We start from the raw sequence: 20,712 nt of genomic DNA, 5'->3' as shown, positions 1-20,712 counted from the left end.
TGGATGTGAGATATGGAGTAAAGGGAGATCATTTTGGAGTTTTAAGATTTGACTGTCGTGCTGGATTTCGAACATTCATGGGACCTGTAGCCCCTTTGTTTTGGCCAATTTCTCCCACTTGGAATGGCTGTATTTATCCAGTGCCTGTACCCCCATTGTATCTAAAAAGTAACTAACTTGCTTCTGATTTTACAGGTTCATAGACGGAAGGACTTGCCTTGTCTCGGATGAGACTTTGGACTGTGGACTTCTGAGTTAATGCTGAAATGAGTTGACACTTTGGGAGACTGTTAGGAAGGCATGATTGGTTTTGAAATGTGAAGATATGAGATTTGGGAGGGTCCAGGGTGGAATGATATGGCTTGGCTCTGTGTCCCCATGCATATCTCATCTCGTAGCTCCCCTAACTCCCACATTGTAGGAAGAACCCAGTGGGAGACAACTGAATCATGGAGGTGGGTCTTTCCCATGCTGTTCTCATTCTAGTGAATGGGTCTCACGAGATCTGATGGTTTTAAAAACAAGAGTTTCTCTGCACAAGCTCTCTTTTTGCCTGCTGCCATCTGGGGAAGTTGAGGCTGCAGTGAGCTGTGATTGTGCCACTGCAGCTGGGGTGACAGAGTGAGATCCTGTTGAAAGAAAGCAAGAAAGAAAAAGAAAGAAAGCAAGAAAGAAGCAAGGAAGGGAAGGGAAGGGAAGGAGGGAGGAAGGAAGGAAGGAAGAGAGAAAGAAGGAAAGAAGGAAAGAAAGAAGGAAGGAAGGAAGGAAGGAAGGAAGGAAGGAAGGAAGGAAGGAGAGAGAGAGAGAGAGAGAGAGAGAGAGAGAGAGAGAGAGAGAGAGAGAGAGAGAGAGAGAAAGAAAGAAAAGAAAGAAAGAAAGAGAGAGACATGTAGCCCTCACTACTCTCACTATGTTTGAGCATCTGGATGCAGCTATGCCTGAAGCCAGACAAACCCTGGGATTTACTGGTACATGAGCCAACTTCCCTTTTTCTGCTTAAGATAGTTTGACTTGAACTTCTACTGTTTATGACTAAAGGAATTTCAACTATCTCTTGGTTATTTTAATAATTTATATATTAGTTTTATAATCATAAAATAAAGTTTTTAAGAGAAGAAGCCTTGCTAAAGTTTCTTTAAGTTAGTATACCTATCAATAGTATGAGGAAGCAGAAAAAGCATTGAACAGTGAAATCAGGCAACCTAAATTTTTTGCTGGACCCACACAAATTGCTGTGTGACTTTGAACAAGTTTATTAAACTGTCTAGACTCCAATAAAATAAAGAATCGGAGTTAGTGATATCTAAGGTATTGTATAGTGCTAAATGTCTTTGCTTCTATAAAAGGAGACCTAATTAGTCTGATAAAAATTGTTCTTAACCAAGACTTTTTACAGAAATGTTAAGAATAAAGACTAATAATTTAAAACGTGTCAAGCACTTATAATAAAACCCTTTAAATTGACAACTTACGTATGAGACATCCTCATATACACGCAAAATATCCATTGCATCACTGGTTAAATTGGAAAATTTAGAAACAAAAATTGAGAACAGCCTGGTTAAACAAATTGTGGTACATTCATACAATGGAATATTATGTAATTACAAAAAAGAAATGAAGAAACTCTTTACATTTTGCTGTGGACAATATCTAAGACACATTTTTAATTGAAAAGTGCAAAATCCAAAGTGGTTGTGCTGTGTAAAAAGAGGAGGGAAAGCTAGATAGATTTAATTCCTGGTGCATGCATGAATTATCTCTTGAAGGAATCTAAAAAATAAAATAAAAACTGCTACTATTGATTACCGTCGGAGAGACTGGGTCTTATTTTTCATGATACAGTATATCCTGTTATCTTTTGAATGTCAAAATATGTAACTGCCAGGCACAGTAGCTCCTGCCTGTAATCTTAGCATTCTGGGAGACCGAGGCAGGAGGCTTATCTGAAGCCAGGAGTTTAAGACTAGCCTGGGTAGCAGAGTGAGACCCTGTCTCTACAGAAAAGACAAAATTAGCCAGACATGGTGGCATGCACTTGTAGTCCCCACATACTGAGGAGGCCAAAGTGGAAGGAGCGCTTGAGCTCAGGAGCTGGAGGCTATAGTGAGCTCTTTGCAACCACTGCACACCAGACTGGGCAACAGAGTGTGACCCTATCCTCTAAACAAAAATAAAAACATAAAATAAAATAAAAACTGTACACGTAACTGTATTACCTATTCAAAGTCAAATAAATTTTAAAAGTTTTTAATTTAAAAATGACATAAGACTTTTTTAGTGCTTATGGTCATGCCAGGGTGACTTGTAGTCTAGCTACCTGTAAGTCTTCGAGACCAGCATTTCTCACACTCCATCGTGCATTCTGGGGATGCACTCCAGGAGATCGTGATAAAATGCAGGTTCTGATGCAGCAGGTCCGGAGCGAGGACCATGCTTCTGCACGTCTGACTAGCCCCAGGTGATGCTGCCGCTGCTGGTCAGGACCGCACTTTGAATGTAGGTCTAGAACCACACTGATCAATACGGTCACCACTAGCCACATGTGGCTACTGAGTGCTTGAACTGTGGCTAGTCCAAAAAGAGATGTGGGGATGTGTAAAATACACAACGGAATTCAAAACGAGTACCAAAAAAGATCATAAACGATCTCATAATTTTTATATTGATGACACGCTGAAATGATGTTTTTTGATATGTTGGGTTAAATGGAATATATGATTGAAATTCGTTTCCCCGTTTCTTTTTCCTTTTTTTAATGTAACTAGTAGACAAAGTAAAACGACACATGTGGCTTGCATTATATTTCTATTGCATCGTGCTGGTCTAGGAGACCCTGATGATCTCCTACAACCTGCAACAAGACGGGGATTGGGACAACCTTGGTCATTACCCTGGAGTATTTGCAAGGGTCTATAAATTGGTATAAGGACCCTGGAGACCTGGGAGAGAGCACATTGAAGAATCTGGAGCCCACTCACCCCTAACAAATAAAACTTCTACTCAAGTGAAATGTGAATTGAAGCAAACAATCAAAGCAGTCGTAACCCTGGAACTGTAGGTAGAATTTTGCAGAGCAAAGTCAGCTTAAGGGACCAGTGTTGAAAGGAAGGAGTGAGGTACCATTGCCAGGCAGCCAGCCTTGACAGTCTGCAATGCTTTAGTGAGAGTGGGAGGAAGTACGTCAACTCTATTTGTGCCACTGAACAGCACTGTCCCTACCACCCTGAGTCACATCCCAGCCTGGCACCCTCAAAAACAAAGATGCCTTTAAAGCTAAGGGCCTAGGGTAATCACCTGACTTGCTGCAACACAGACACAGGTCTGAAGACAGCCACATAGTCAGAAGTGTAATATCAGATTAGCATAGGCCAGGCATGGTGGCTCATGCCTATAATCCCAACAATTTGGGAGGCTGAGGTAGGTGGATTGCTTGAGGCCAAGAGTTCAAGACCGGCCTGGCCAACATGGTGAAACACTGTCTCTACTAAAAACACAAAAATTAGCTGGGAGTGGTGGTGCACACTTGTAATCTCAGCTACTTGGGAGGCTGAGGCAGAAGAATCACTTGAACTCGGGAGGCGGAGGTTGCAGTGAGCGAAGATCACACAACTGCACTCCAGCCTGGGCAACAAAGCTAGACTCCGTCTCAATAATGTATATACATTAGATCAGTATAAACATAACCCCACCAATTCCTTCTGTGTAGCCACAGAACAATCTGCATCACTCGGGTAAATTTTAAACTCAAACTCTTCCATCCACATCCAAGGTAAGTGCAATTTTTAGTGAATTGACTCCTTTTTGTGTAAGATGCTCCAAAGCTCATACAGGGTAAGGGGTAGAGGGTCCACAGTGTACTCTCTTCTCCTCAGAAACATACAAACTGAGCCAAGATTTCTTTACTTGAGGCCATAAGAAAGGTATCACATGACCCGAAAGAGCTGCACATCCTTCAGTTCTGTTGGGAAAGTCACCCTGGAACTGGTCCCATGCTGCTCCTGCTTGCTTTCTTTCCTCCCCTGGGGTGGCAAAGGGAAGGCACGAGACACCCAGAGGGCAGAAAATCTCAGGTGGATGCGTGGTCATGTTTCTACTCAGCAGGCACAGAGGTGCACCCTTGAGCACAATGTGGGCATGTTCCCTCTCCCGGAAAACTTAGCTCTATGGACAAAGGAGTAGACTAACCTTGTCCTGGGCCCAGCCCAGTCCTCCCACCTTTCCCATCACGGACCCAACCAAGCTCCAGAGCGCACTGACCAGGTTTTATCTCCAGCAGCCGCAGCTTTGGATCTTCAGGTGGGTGCAATCGTCTCTTCTTGCGCCAGCAGCGGGCAGGGTATGTATACAGCTGGCCCGGGGCAAGGCCTGTGGACAGAGACAATGTAAAGATTAAAGGCTCCAGGCTGGAAGGGGCCTTGGAAACTACCCTAACTAACCCTGTCATTCACAAGGAGAGGAAGCTGAAGCCCAGAGAGAAGTGACTTGTCAACATCACAAAGCTGATTGCTAGCAGTGGCAAGACTGAATCTAGGTCATGTGACCCCAGGACCCTGGTTCTGTCAGCTCCACCATGCTGTTCAGCAAGCACATGCCAACAAGAGCCACTGCCTTCACCAAAACCAATTCTGCTCTTCTGCCTGGAGAGATCACCAACTGGACCTTCAGACAAGAGGGACCTTTGCAGTGTCTCCAAAGCAGTGGATCTCTATCCACCGCCCCTCCATCCAGATCCAGTTTAAGCAGGTTCCCTTCAAAATGGAGCAGTAGTCAGTTGGCCTACTGTATGGGCAGCCTGGATTGAGAAGCATCGCAAAGAGACAGAACCAAAAACACTAGATCTACTCAGAGGCATCTCCCACCTCCAGCTGCTGCCAGCGCAGAGACTTGTGTAGCCCCCATGAGAACATAAGCTCACTCTGGTGACCGGGCCACATGACCTGCAGAGCCCACCTACCTCTATATCCCAGCCTATGTGCCTGGGCCTTACAAAAAAAATAGGCAGGAGGCCAGGGGCTGGGCTTACATGCCACAGCGTGTGTGTGGCCTTTGACACCATGCTGCATGCCAAGCACCATGAGGAGCCTTCCTGCTCACCAGACAACAACTCTGTGGCTCCGGTGGCAGCTACAGGCCTTGAAGGAACAGGGGCTTCTCTATGCTAGGCCACAGACTATTCCCAGGGAAATGGGGTGGGGAGGAGGCTGAGGGGTGAAAAGGCAGGTGGTTGAGACTGGCTAGGTAATTTTCAGACTGGCTAGGTGATTTGCAGTCTTGAAGAGAGTGTCTGATAACCCCCATAATAAACCAGCAAGCCAACCAACCCCTAATAGGAAGAAAAGCCTAATGAGGACAAGGACTTTTCTGTCTTGTTCTTGTCAGAAATCCCAGAATCAGAACTGTGCCCGACACAGAGCGGAACCAAACTAAATACTCATTGAATTCATGAACGAATATGTTGCAGCTTCCCTTTAAAGTCACAACTGTGTCTTCTGCAGGTAAATGTGGCACACGACAGCTGTTGGATGCAGGCGGCCTACCACAAAAGTGTCACTGCACACACCTAGGACCATGGGCTCAGGAAACATCAGCACCTGATTCCCATCTGCTGTCTTCCATTTCAGGGCCCTTAAAAGTTAAGAAGGGAAACTGGCTTCATTCTTCACCCTTGCAGAGAAAATCTATGTAACTTTCATTGCTATATACTCATTCATTCATTTTCATTTTTACCAGTCAACTCTACCCATTTATCGGGATGGGTCTAAGACAGAGTCAATTATCCCAGCATTAAAGGAATGAAAATATTCAGGTCTCTTTATGTTTAATCACACAGCTGCTCCACAGGTTGCAAGACTGTGAGCAAGTTGGAGATTCTGACCTCACCACCCCTTGGTTCTTAGAATCCCGAACTGACCTGGACTCAGAAATGTCAAAATCGAATGACCATTGGCCCTGCTGTTCCTGGCTCCAGGGGACTCATCCACCCAGATCCAAACCATCCAAGAGGGACTCCAGAAGTGAAGGCTCAGGCCTGAAGTCAGAGCTCCCTGCACCCCCTCTCCTCCCACGGCCGTCTCTGGGCCTTAGGTTTCCCTTTGTAGCCCAGAGGCTGCTTCATGGTGCTTCCAGCCTAATCAAACACAGGTAAGTAAGAGCAAGCTGGCCCCACCAGCAGCCCCCAAAGGTCTACATGGCAAGAGTGCAAAAGTGTCCACACTTGACCAGGTCCTACACCCTCCCTGAGACAGCAGTCACTGTGCTTGGCCAAGGTCAGCAGTACCAGAGAAGCCCCAGGCCACTCTACTTGGAGCTGTAGGCCCATTCTTCTGGGAGAATTCATTTTAGCAGCTAGTTTGAATCTCCAGAAGAAGGAGCTGTTTTTGTTTCATTCTTTCTCTGCTGGATTGGAGACGCTCTGCAGTGCAAAGGAAGAGCACATGAGTCCTGGGAAACATCCTAACACCTTTCTGAGCCTATTGCCTCAGCTGTACGACAAGGGCATTAATAACATTAATACCTACCTCCTAGGGGCTGTCGTGGGGATTCACTTATATTCAAGAGAAAGCTCTCTATATCCACAAAGATGACAAATGTCAGTTTTTAATTGTCACGAGTTAGCTGACCTAGTCTTGGACTCCACACCCATGCAACAGGACGGGCCCCCACCCCATCCACCAAACTGCCACTTGATTCTTTAGCCATGAGGGTGGAAACAGCCTTCTGTTTGATGTCTGCTTTGAATCCACCTCATCACAACAAGCAAATGGTCCCAAGAGCTCTCTTGGGGCTCCTTGGCCCCTTCCTTGCCCTCCTCACCAGGCTGACAGACACCAGGGTTCCTTTACAGGAACAACACGTTCAGTGCTGGAGTTCCACTTACAGAGGGAAGAGCAGGGCCCCATGAGACTTATGTTGTTTATCTCATTAGAACAGGAGGCACATAACTCAAAGCGTGTGTGTGTGTGTGCATATGTGTGCGTGTGTGTGCATGTGTGGTAGATGGAGGTGGGGAAGGAGGATGGAGTCACAGCTCCTGTGAGGAAAGTTAACCTTGGCGAGTGAGCCCAGGGCTGGGGAGGGGATATGAAGGAGGAGAAACAAGTGGCCGAAGACAAGAGGGGAAACCAGTCTTCCCTGGAAACCAAGGCCACTGCTACCCATCACTTCACATATCCCACTGAGCAAACTACTTTTCTGTTGTTTTGAGCTGCAGCTCCAGCTACAACACTCATGTCCATGTGTAAGCACAAACGTGATGCACACAGACACACACAATCAGAAACTCACACACTTGCTGAGAGAACTGGCTCCATGGAAACATCTGGCAATGAAAGGCTTGATGCCTTTATGGTCAGCAGACGAATATAGCTGGTTATGCACACTGCACTAGTTCAGCAGGTGGATCCTGAGGGTTCTGGGCATCTCTCACAGACAAAGCATGAGCTATGCAAAATTTAGAAGATGAAATGGGAGAGAAAAGAGAGGGAAGAGTGGCCGGGTACAGTGGCTGATGTCTGTAATCCCAGCACTTTGGGAAGCCAAGGCTGGCAGATCACTTATGCCCAGGAGTTCAAGACCAGCCTGGCCAACATGGTGAAACCTCACCTCTACCAAAAATACGAAAATTAGCCAGTGTGGTGGTGCATGCCTGTAATCTCAGCTACTCGGGAGGCTGAGGCAGGAGAACTGCTTGAACCCGGGAGGTGGAGGTTATAGGAGCCGAGGTCATGCCACTGCACTGCAGCCTATGTGACAGAGCAAGATTCTGTCAAGAAGAAAGAAAGAAAGAAGGAAGGAAGGAAGGATAGGAAGGAGGAAAGCGAAGGGAAGGAAGGATAGGAAGGAAGGAAGGAAAGGAAGGAAGGAAGGAAGGAAGGACAGGAAAGGAAAAGGAGAAAGAAAGATACAGAAAGAAAGAAAGACAAAAGAAGAAGAAGGAAAAGACAAGCAAACGAAAGAGAAGAGAGAAAGAAGGAGGGAGGGGAAGGGAGGGAGGGGAGGAGGGAGGGGAAGGGAAGGGAAAGGAAGGAAGGAAAGGCAGGACCGGAAGGTAAGGAAGAAGGAAGGAAGGAAGATAGCAGAAAAAAGGAGAGAAAGACAGAGAGGGAGAGGGAAAGAGAGGGAGGGGGGAAGGGAGGGGGACGGAGGGGGAGGGAGGGGGGAGAGAGGGGGGAGAGGGGAGGGGCGAGAGGAAGGAACGTGAAGGCAAAGGAAGGAAGGACAGGAACAGAAAGGGATGGAAGGAGGAAGGGGAGGGAGGGCAAAAGGGAGGATGATATGGGATAGGACAGCAATTGAAATGGGGAAGAAAAAGACTGAAGTAGTTTCATCTTTCCCCATCCAGAGCTGAACTGTAGTTCAAGCCCCCCCAGGGAAAGACTCTCTCCCTGCAGGATCTCAGAGAAGTGGACCCGCAGCTGCCCCTGAAACTTCCCTTCAAAGAAGAATTTATTACATCACAGGACAGAGTTTCCCACTGTCGGCCAACTCTTACTGTGATAAAGAGATTCACCATCACCTTATTTTGAATCAAAATCTATCTTCCTGTAGGTTATACCTATTTGTCTACCCTCTGTTCCAACAGCAAACAGCTACATCCCAATCCTGCATCCCATATATCTGCTTGGGTTTGAAGGGGAGCTAACCAAGAAGCCGAGGAACTAAAGAGGAACAAGAGTTGTAGGAAAGAGGTAGTGACTACCCCTGCTCAGAACCAGGTAACAGGATCAAAGTTTCCAAACAGAAAATGACAATACAACAATCTAAAATATATTTTTTTTAAAAATACAGTATAACAACTATTTACATAGCATTTATATTGTATTAGGTATTATAAGTAATCTAAAAATGATTTAAGGAATATGGGAGAATGTGTGTAGGTTATATGCAAATATGCCTATGCCATTTTATATAAGCGACTTGAGCACCCACAGATTTTGGTATCTTCTGGGGTCCTAGAACCAATTCCCAGTGGATAATAAAGGATGGCTGTTATGTATATAACATACTATCATTTATTTAACAAATGGGGACACACACATATTCAGACAAATATATATGTGTGGTGTGTTTGTATGTTTTTTTATGGGAGTATAAGCCAAAAGCTAAAAAAAAAAAAATTACCTAGAGAGAGCAAAAATAAAATAATAGTAGCAAGAAGAAAAAGAGAAGGAAGAAGAGGAAATTGCCTACAGGAAGAAGAAACAGGGTAAAAGTGAAGATACGCTAGACTTTCTCACAATATACCATTAGAACCATGCAAATATTTTACACAATTATAAAGTAAAATTAAATTAAAATAAAAATCATACATCTGTTTCTGACTAAGATGGAGTATAAAGACCAGATTTAGCCCCCAGCTAAAACCAAAAGAGAGGAAGAAAGAAATCAACAACAGTTTTGAAGACAGTGAACATCAGGCATTGAAGGACAGTGATTCCTGAGACACTGAAAACAAGCAAGATAAGCCCTGTGATTGCCCAAGCTTATAACCTTAAGAGAGTCTCCAGACTGGAACACAAGGAGGAGGAATACAAGTGGAGCCCTACATGGTCCCCACATTTGAGTTGAAGAGAAAATGCCAAGAGTCTGAGGAGACCACAGTGACTAGAACCCAAGCAACAGAAGGGTGGACAAAAGAGAGCTGCACAAAGAACGTGGAGATCCACAGAGGGTCCCCTTCAAGTATTCAGGTTAGCATTGATCTGTGTATGCTTGTGAGGAAACTAGGCAGGACTGGGGAAAGAACTACCCAAAAAGATTAGAGGTAACAGCGCTTGGTGTGCACAAGGGGGCGGAAATAGTCTGTTTCCACCAGCCAATATGGAAAACCATATGACTCACGGGGTACTGGGTAGAGTACAGTAGAAAGATCTTGCCTCACTAATAGGCAATACTTTGCAGCCCTAGACTAAGTACTGCTCCAGCTCCACCTAACAAATCTTAAAAGCAAGACAAGAAAACATCAAACTGTTTCCAAATAACTTAAATATGTCCCAAAACAATGTTCAAGAACATTTCTAGGAATAAAATATATCTACAGCATTCAGCAAGGTAAAATTCACAATGTGAGGCACTCAACCCAAAATTACAAGGCATGTAAAGAAGCTGGAAAATATGACTTATGATAAGGAGAAAAATCAATCAATTGAAACCAACCCAGAACTGAAACTGATATTAGAATTAGTAGCAAGAACATTAGAGCAGTTATTATTTTTGTACGCTATGTGTTCAAGTTTAGTAAAAATTTGGAAGATACATGTATTTTTAAGACTCAAATTTAACTTCTAGAAATGAAAACTATAATGTGCAAGACAAAAAAATTATCAGATGGAGTTCATGTCAGATTAGACATTGCAGAAGAAAAGACTGGTAAACTTAAAAACACAGCAATAGAAACTATTCCAAAATGAAACCCACAGGAAAAAAGAGAAAAGAAAAAAAGAATAACGGCATAAATGAGCTATGGGGCAACTTCAAACAGCCTAATATATGTGTAATTGAAGACAGTGAAGAAAAAATATTTGTAGAAATAATGGCTGGAGGCCGGGTGCAGTGGCTCATGCCTTTAATCCCAACACTTTGGGAGGCCAAGGTGGGAGGATGGCCTAAGCCCGGGAGTTTGAGAGCAGGCTGGGCAACATAGTAAGATCCTGTCATCATGTCTCCGAGAGAGAGAGAGAGAGAGAGAGAGAGAGAGAGAGAGAGAGAGAGAGAGAGAGAAGGGAGAAAGGGAAGGAAGGAAGGAAGGAAGGAAGGGAGGGAGGGAGGGAGGGAGGGAGGGAGGGAGGGAGGAGGAAGGAAGGAAGAATTAAAAAAGAAATAAGAGCTGGAAATTCTGAAGTTTGATGAAAACTATAAACCCATAGATCTAAGAATAAAATCAATAAAACTAGGTATAAGAAACATTAAGAAAACTATAGCAAAGCATATCATAATCAAAACTGCTCAAAAATAGTGATAAAGAGAAAATATTAAAAATAACCAGAGAAAGGAGACATGTTACATATACAGGAACATCCTTATCTTTGCAATGCAAGCAAGAAAAGAGTAGTTCAACATCCCTACAATACTGAAAGAAAAAAAAAAAAAAACTTGTCAAACTAGAATTCTATATCCAGCTAAAATATCTTTCAAGAACTAAGGCAAACTAAAGATAGTTTCAGATATACAAAAGCTGAAATAATTCATCAACAAACCCATACTCTAAGAAATGTTAAAAAGAAGTCCTTCAGGCAGAAGGAAAGTAATACCAGATCTAAATTTGGATCTACACAAGGGAATGAACAGCATCAAAAATGGTTTAGTACATGAATAATTATACAAGATGTTTTTCTTATTATTTTAAACTCATTAAAAGATGATTGACTATTTTAAAAAATACAATGACGGCCGGGCGTGGTGACTCACGCCTGTAATCCCAGCACTTCGGGAGGCCAAGGTGGGCAGATCACCTGAGGTTGGGAGTTCGAGAACAGCCTGACCAACATGGAGAAACCCCATCTCTACTAAAACTACAAAAATTAGCTGGGCATGGTGGCACGTGCCTGTAATCCCAGCTACTTGGGAGGCTGAGGCAGGAGAATCGCTTGAACCCAGGAGGCAGAGGTTGCAGTGAGCCGAGATGGCACCATTGCATTCCAGCCTGGGCAACAAGAGTGAAACTCAGTCTAAAAATAAATAAATAAATAAATACACACTGACAATGTAGTATGTGGTTTATACTATACATAAAAATAAAATGTATAACAACAATTGCACAAAGCTACTTGGGAGGCTGAGGGAGGAGAATGGCATGAACCCAGGAGGTGGAGTTTGCAGTGAGCCAAGATCACACCACTGCACTCCAGCCTGGGCGACAGAGCAAGACTCCATCTAAAAACAAAAACACACACACAAAAAAGTATACTTGTAGTAATTTCCTATTGCTGTAACAAATTACCCCAAACTTAGAGCTTTGAAGCACCACAAATTTGTTATCTTACAATTCTGGAGGCCAGAAGGCCAAATCAGTCTCAGTGGACTAAAACCAAGGTGTCAGCTGAATTGCATTCCTTCCAGAGACTCCAGGAGACAACCTATTACCTGGCCTTTTCTATAATAGCTTCTAGAGGCCACCTACATTCTTTGGTGCATGGCCTGTTCCTCTATTGTGTCACTTTGACTTCTGCTTCCATCATCACATCCAGTCTGACTCTGAACTCCTCCTGAACTCCGTCTTCTTTTTATAAGAACTGTTGTGATTACATTAGGCCCACCTGGATAATCCAAGATTATCTTGCCATCTCAAAATTCTTAATCCTGTCTTCAAAGTCCCTTTTGCCATGTAAGGTAACATAGGCACAGATTTCAGTAATTAAAATGTGGATGTCTGGGGTGGGGGAGGGGCCTTATTCTGTTTATCACAGTACTATTGTAGACTCCTTATACTATTCATGAAGTAGAATAATATAATTTGAAGGTTAACTATAATTTAAGACGTACACTATAAACACTAAGCAATCATTAAATAAACAAGTTATAGTTAATAAACCAACAAAAAAGAGAGAAAACATAATCACATTAAATGTAAATTGTCTAAATACCCCTAATTTAAAAATATTGTCAGATTACATGTAAAAGCATAACACAAATATGCTGTTTCAATACCCCACTCTCAATAATTCATAGAATAAATAGAAAACAAGTAAGGACACAGAAGATTTAAACAACACTACCAACCAATTTGACCTAATCGATATTTATAGAACATTCCAAACAGCAACAGCAAAACACAATTCTTTTCCTGAGCAAACAGAATATTCACCAAGGTAGACCATATTTGGTGCCATAAAACAAGTTGCAATCAATTTAAAAGAATTCAAACCATAAAAATCATTCTCTGACCATTTGGAATTAACTTGGAAATAAATAATGGGCACATCTTTGGAAATGTCCCAAGTGTTTGGAAACTAAACAATACAGTTCTAAATAATCCATGAGTAAAAGAAGAAACCAAACAGGAAAATATTTTGAACTGAATGAAAATAAAAATCCAAAATCAAAATTTTTTAAATGAGGCTAACATAGTATTTACGGGGAAATTATATCAGAAAATGATGTAGTAGAAAAGAAGAAATATCTCAAATCAATGACCTTTTTACACCTTAAGAAACAGATACACCTACTATGTACCCACAAATAGTAAAAAATTAGAAGAAGAAACAGAAGAGCAAATTAAATCCAAAGTAAATAGAAGGAAATATAATATTTAGAGCAGAAAAAGCAATTGAGAAAATCAATTCTACCAAAAGCTATTTATTTGAAAAGATCAATAAGATTGATAAACCCCTAGTCAGAATGATGAGGTAAAAAATAACATTCAAATACCAATATAATGAGTAAAATAATATGTCACCACAGATTCTACATATATTAAAAGGGTAATGCAGCAATATTTGAACAACTTTGTGCAACCAATTAGGAGAATGTAGATAAAAGAAACAAAATCACATACTAACAAAGTTGACTTAAGATGAAATAGATAACCTAAATAGCCCTATATCTATAAAAGATATTAAATTTACAATTAAAAACATTACTGCAAGGAAATTGCCAGATCCAAATGGATTCACTGGTAAATACTATAAAATATTTATGGAAGAAATAATACCAATCCTATATAAAGCTTCAGAAAACTAAAAAGGAAGAAATACCTCCCAACTCATTATATGAGACCAGCATCACCCTGACACCCAAACCAGACAGACATTACAAGAAAACTATAGACCAATATCTCTCATAAACATAGATGCAAAAACTCTAATAAAACTTGAGCAACACGAATCTAACAATACATTAAAAAGATAAAATAGTATAACAAAGTGGGGTTTATCCTACTAGGAATGTAATGTTGGTTTAACATTCAGAAATCAATCAATGTAACTCATTATGTTAAATGTAAATTTAAGATATTAAATTTAATCAACCATTCCTACATAATGAAGCTTCCATGAACAAAAGAAAAACCACATGATCATCTCAGTAGACACAGAAAATCAGATGACAAAATCAAATATTCATTTGTGATTTTAAAAAAAACTCTCAAACTACAAATAGAAGGGAGCATCCTCAATCTGATAAAGAATAGCTACAAAAAAATCTACACCTAATGTCATACTTAGTAATAAAAAAATAAATAAATGCTTTCTCCTTAAGATCAGGAGCAACATAAGGGTGTCCAATCTCACCACTTTTACCTAACATTATATTGGAGAGTCTAACCAGTGCAAGAGACAAATAAAATAAATAAAAGTTATCCATATTAAAAGAAAGAAGTAAGTTTTCTTTATTTACTATTCAGGTTATCTATTAGCAAACTAACAGATAATCAACTATATAGAAAATTCTACAGAATCTCTGGAAAGCTATTAGAACTAATGAGTTTAGCAAGGTTGAAGGATATAGGAAGAATATACAAAATCAGTTATATTTCTGTATATTAGCAAACATCAGAAATTAAAATTTATAAAAATGTATTTACAATAGTATCAAAAATATTAAGTACTTAGAGATAAATCTGACAAAAATGCGAAAGATCTACACACTGAAAATTAAAAATCACTGATGAGAAAAATTAAAGAAGATATTAATAAATTGAGAGATGTGCCATATTCATGGGTTGTAAGACTCAATACTGAAAATTGTCAATTTTCCCCAAATGGATCTATAGATGCAACACAATCCCAACCAAACTCCTAGCCAGTTTTTTGTAGAAATTGACAGACTGATTATAAAATCCACATATAAGTGTAAAGGACCTAGAATAATCAAAATAACTAAGAAAAACAAGAACAAATTTAGAGGGCTAACACCACCTGATTTCAAGCATTATGAAACTATAATAATCAAGACAGTGTGGTAAGAGTGTAAAGATAGACAAATAGGTCAATAAAACAGAACTGAGAGTCCAGTAATAGACACACATATATGTGGACATCTAATTTTTGACAAGGCAATTAAGTGGAGAAAGACTAGTCTTTTCAACAAACTATGTTGAAACAATTGAATATCCATCTGCAACAAAATAAACTAATCCATACGTTGTACCATATACAAAATTAACTCAAAATGAATAATAGACCTGAAAGGGAAACCTAAAATTATAAAATTTTAGGAAAAAAAATAAGAGAAACCCCGACCTTGCATTAGGTAGTAATTTCTTAGACATAACATCAAAAGCACAATTCATGAAAGAATAAATTGATAAATTGAAAACTTCTGCTCTTTGAATGAGATTGCTAAATTAATTGCAAAATTGAAAACTTCTGCTCTTTGAATGAGATTGCTAAGTTAATGAAAATACAAAACACAGATTGTAAAAAAAAATTGCAAAGCATATGTCTGATAAATTTATTGTACCTAGAATACATAAAGAACAATCAAAATTCAGTAATAAGCAAATAGCTCAATTTTAAAATGGACAAAAGATTTGAACTTTACCAAAGAACATACATGGATGGTGTAATATTGTGATATAATGAGAAATATATATTTTGGTCTTAATCCCCACTTCCTGGCATACAGTTCCTAAAACCCCTGGCATCTCCAAGTGATGTGTCTTTTTATATGCTAATGAGATGACCCTGGCTGGGACCTGCTGGATAGCCTCAGGATAGGGGATTATTAACAGAGGAGCCAACCACAAGATTAGCAGGCTGTACCTTTTAGCCCCAACTCTAAGTTCCCACCTCTGACCTCCAGGAAGAAAAGAAGCACTAGTGTTGAGCTAATCACTAATGGCCAATGATTTAATCAACCATTCCTACATAATGAAGCTTCCATGAAAATCCAAATGGACTAAAATCAGAGAGCTTTGGGTTGGTGAACATGTGGGGGTGCTGGGAGGGTGGCTCACCTGGAGAAGGTATGGAAGCTTCATGTCCCTTTCCCCTTACCTTGCCCTGTGTACCTCTTCCATTTGGCTGTTTCAGATACATGTCCTTTGTAATAAACTGGCAGTCTAGTATGTAAACTGCTTTCCTGAGTTCTAGCAAATGATCAAACATGAGGGGCAGTCATGGAAACCTCCATTTATAGCCCATTGGTCAGAAGCACAGCTGACAACCTGAACTTGAAACTGGCATATGAAGTTGAGGCAGTGCTGTGGGCTGAGCCCTTAGTCTGTGGAATCTGACAATATCTCACAGTAGATAGTGTCAAAGTTGACTTAAATTGTGGAACACCTAGTTGGTGTCTGCAGGGAATTGGAGAATTGCTTGGCAGTAGGGGAAAAGACATCCACATATCTGCTCACAGAAATACTGAGTAAAAGTATAGAGAAGAAACAGTCTATTTTCCCTTACAGATGGCAAATAAGCACATGTAAAGATGCTCAAAATCATTATTAATGAGGGGAATGCAAGTTAAAACTGCAATGAAATACTACTATATACCTATTAGAATGGCTAAAAAAATTTTCAGACTGACCACACCAAGTGTTGGCAAGGATATGAAGGAAGTGGAACTCTCATATACTGCTGGAGTGAATGTTAAATGGTACAACCACTTTGGAAAACAGCTTGGTAGTTTCTTTAAAAGTTAAACATGTATCTCCCTTATGATCTAATTGTTCTACTCCTAGGTAGCTAACCTCACGAGGAGAAAGGAAAGCATATGTCCATTCAAAGACTTGTACACAAATGTTCATAGTGGCTTTTTTTATAGTAGTCAAATACTGCAAACAAATCCAAATGTCCATCAACAGGTGAATGGATAAATTAACTGTGATACAGCCATGCAATGAACTACTACTCGGCATAAAAAGGAATTATTGATAGAGTATTAATTAGTAATTATGCTAAGTGAAAGAAGCCAGACACGCCCTTGTCCCTAAAAAAGGGTGTACACAGAGTGTGGTTCCAGTATAGAAAGCAAATCAGTGGCTTCCTCTGGGGAGGGAGTAAAGAAGGGTAGAGGCACAGAGAAGCGCAGGAAGGATGGATTTCTAGACTCATAGGAAACCTCTGTGAGTCATGGATATGTTCATTATCTTGATTGTGGTAATGGTTCCACAGGTGAATACATGTCAAAACTTATCAAGCTGGACACATTAAGTATGTGCAATTTATTGTATGTAATTATACTTCAATAAAGCTGTTAAACTTTTTTAATAACAAGGCAATCTCGGGGACTTCTGCTTCTGGAAAGATGAAATAGATAGACTTTTTTATATTCCTCCCACTAAGTACAACTAAATATCCTGGACATTATTCATAGAACAGACATAAGAAATAACTGAAAGATGAAGAGAACCAGTCAGACCAGCTTGGGACTTTGGGACCTGAGAAACAATAGGGTGGGTAGTGAGCTCGCTGGGTATTCTTTTATCTATCTACCTATCTAGCTAGCTAGCTATTTATTGAGACAAAGTCTCACTCTGTAGCCTGGGCTGGAGTGCAATGGCACAATCCTGGCTCACTGCACCCTCAAACTCCTGGGCTCAAGCAATCCTCCTGCCTCAGCCTCCCAAGTAGCTGGGACTACAGGCACACACTACCATACCTGGGTAAGTTTTAAATTTTTATAGAGACATGGTCTCACTATGTTGCTCAGGCTAGTTTCAAACTCCTGGGCTCAAGCAATCCTCCTCTTTTGGCCTCCCAAAGTGCTGGAATTACAGGCATGAGCCATTGTGTCTGGCCCAATATTGGGTATCCTTTATGCCTCATATATCCTGGACTGGATTCTGGAAAAGCTGATAACCCAGAAACACCAACAAATGAAGACCAATAAAAGCCTCAAGAAAATCCTGCTCTCTCTAGCCAGAGAACCAGGAAAGGAGCAGCCTAGCAACACAAGCAGGCATCCCAATAGCTTTGCTGGGTTGGTGTCAGAGAAGGCTAAGGAAAGAGCTGGAGACTTGTGGTATGAGTAGAGGCCCTCCTCCTTCCAAATAGGATAATACCAGTGGAGGCCTAGTGGGGAGCCTGAACTCCCACCTCCACCCAGCAACAAAAAGGTGTTATTCCCCTTGTTAAAGAGGATGTCATACTAGGTTGTCAACAGAAGCCAAGTAGAGAAGCTGGATTTCCACACCCATCTGAGAGTAATGAGGGGCGCCTTGCCTCCCCTACTAGCATAGCTTGAAAGGAGACCTGCTAATATAGAAGATTTAAATAATATCCAGAGTCTCATAACATAACAGCCAAAATGTCCAAGATTCAGTCAAAGCCACTTATCTTATGAAGAACCAGGAACATCTCAAAAAACAAAAGACACAGACACCAACGAACAAAATAACAAAAATGTTAGAATTATCTGACAAGGATCTTAAAGCAGCCATTATTAAAAGTGTTTCAACAAGCAATTATGAACACATAAAACACATTCAGCAAGAAATAGAAAATATGAAGAATCAAATAGAAATGTGAAAACCAAAAAAATTTGTAACAAAAATTAAAAAGCTCTCAATGGATTGTCTTAACAGCAGAAGGCAGAGGACAGAATAAAGAAGCAGTGAACCTGAAGAGAAAACTACAGAAATCACCCAAGCTAAGCAACAGAGGGAAGAATTTTAAAAATAAATAAACACAACCTCAGGGACTTCTGGGACTATAACAAAAGATCTAACATCTGTGTTGTTGAAGTCCAAGAAGGAGAGGGGAAAGACGGTGGAACTGAAGAGATATTCAAAGAAATAGTGGCTGAAAAATTCCCAAATTTGGCACAAAAAAAAAACCCAGAGACCCACAGGTTCAAGAAGCTGAGTAAACTCAAACAGAATAAACTGAAAGAAATCTATGCCAAAACACATCAAAATCACATTTCTGAAACTAAAAACAAAGAGAAAACGTGAAAACAATGAGAGAGAAATGACACCTTACTTATAAGGGAAAAAAACATTTAAATTTAAATGACAGCAGATTTCTCATCACTAACCATCAGAAAGAAGTGGCAAAACCTTTTTCAACTGCTAAAATAAAAGGACTATCAACTCAGAATTTTATATCCAGCAAAAATATCCTCCAGGAATGATGGCAAAATCAAGACATTCTCCAATGAAGGAAAACTAAGAAGTTGTCACCATCAAATTTACTCTAAAAGAATGGCTTTATAAAGTACTACATCAGGAAGGAAATGCTAAAAGAAGGAATCTTGAAATGTCAGTAAGGAAAAAAACAATGAAGGAGTAAAAATATGAGTAAATACAATAAATGCTTCTCTTATGTTTTCTAAATAATGTTTCATGGTTGAAGCCAAAATTATAACACTGGTATGGTTTTCAATGTATGTAAAGGAAATATTTAAGACAACTATAGTATAAATGGAGGAGAGTAAAAGGATTTAAGTAATGAGAGTGTTGGGTTGTAATAGAATAGTTTTGTATCTTGATTGTAGAGGTTATTACACAAATCTACATGTGTGATAAAATGGCACAGAGCTACACAATGTCAGTATTTGGGTTTGATATTGTAAGATGTATTTATCTTGGAGGAAATTGGGTGAAGAAGATAGGAGATCTCTCTGTATTATATTTGCAACTGCAAATTGCAAATATAGTCACAATTGCAATTATTAATTATTTCAAGATGAAAAGTTGATTTAATAAAGAAGAAATTATATGAATCCCCTTCCCCACTCAAAAGCAATCCCTGACAAGTGAAAGCAAAATGAAACAAATAAATCCAACTGTGTATTGAGTTAGTGGCACAACCACACAGAGGAACTATTTCAAGTGACCTTAAAGGAGAGTAATTTGGCTGCACATGTTTAATGGAATATACCCTAAGGACAAAAAGAATTGCAAAAAAAAGAAAATATATTAAACCTTTTTCAGTAATCTTATTGTTAATAGTCATATTGTTATTCTGATAGTGTGTGTGTGTGTGTGTGTGTGTGTGTGTGTGTGTGTGTGTGTGGTAAAATAAAGCAAATAAGTAATAACATCAATATCATTCTAGGATTTTTTTTGGTGTAGGAGAAAGTAGATATAGAATTAAGATACTTAAAACTGCTTAAAACTGAATTGAATGGTATGTATCAACACAATTTCATAACGTATTTTCTCTTAAAAAGAAAAAAAAAATCGTATTTCTTAGTACTAGTCACTGATAAGGCCTAGAAACAAAGACCAAGCCAGGAGTAATGAACAACACTAGACTGCGGTCTCTAAGTAACATTTCCTACAGAAAGGAGCCAGGATTTCTTCAAGAGGTAGATGATTTCAGGCCTGGAGAGCAGGAAGTATACAGGATGAGCCTGAAATATTTCATCCTACTATTCAGGTGGCAAGAAGGCTGTCGGAAACTACTGGGGTTGTTTCAAAATACCAGCACTGGGCCGGGCACAGTGGCTCATGCCTGTAATCCCAGCACTTTGGGAGGCTGAGGCAGGTGGATCACAAGGTCAAGAGATTGAGACCATCCTGGCCAACATGGTGAAACCCCATCTCTACTAAAAATACAAAAATTAGCTGGGCGTGGCGGTGCACGCCTGTAATCCCAGCTACTCAGGAGGCTGAGGCAGGAGAATTGTTTGAACCCGGAAGGCAGAGGTTGCTGTGAGCCGAGATCATGCACTGCAGCCTGGCTACCAAGAGAGACTGCATCTCAAAAAAAAAAAAACACACCAGCACTGACCAGAATGGCCAAAGATGAGGCAATATAAGCCTCATAAGAATAATAACCACACTGGATTAAAATACATCAAATATGTTTAAATCTGTGAGTTCCT

At 40.3% G+C, this 20,712-nt stretch overlaps 1 protein-coding gene across 1 annotated transcript in view; it reads right to left on the bottom strand.

The window, feature by feature from the left end:
- DPF3 (double PHD fingers 3) overlaps positions 1-20,712 on the bottom strand; it is a 165,977-nt gene that overhangs the window by 130,725 nt on the left and 14,540 nt on the right. Inside the window, exon 6 of the mRNA XM_030930823.1 lies at positions 4,261-4,368. Coding sequence (XP_030786683.1) covers positions 4,261-4,368 — 108 coding nt within the window. The remainder of the gene's footprint in view (positions 1-4,260; positions 4,369-20,712) is intronic.

The sequence above is a fragment of the Rhinopithecus roxellana genome, chromosome 5 (assembly GCF_007565055.1).
Source record: "Rhinopithecus roxellana isolate Shanxi Qingling chromosome 5, ASM756505v1, whole genome shotgun sequence".
NCBI classification, from domain to species: Eukaryota; Metazoa; Chordata; class Mammalia; order Primates; family Cercopithecidae; genus Rhinopithecus; species Rhinopithecus roxellana.
Note: the sequence above shows the minus strand (reverse complement) of the source record. Positions and strands in the feature narration are given on the sequence as shown.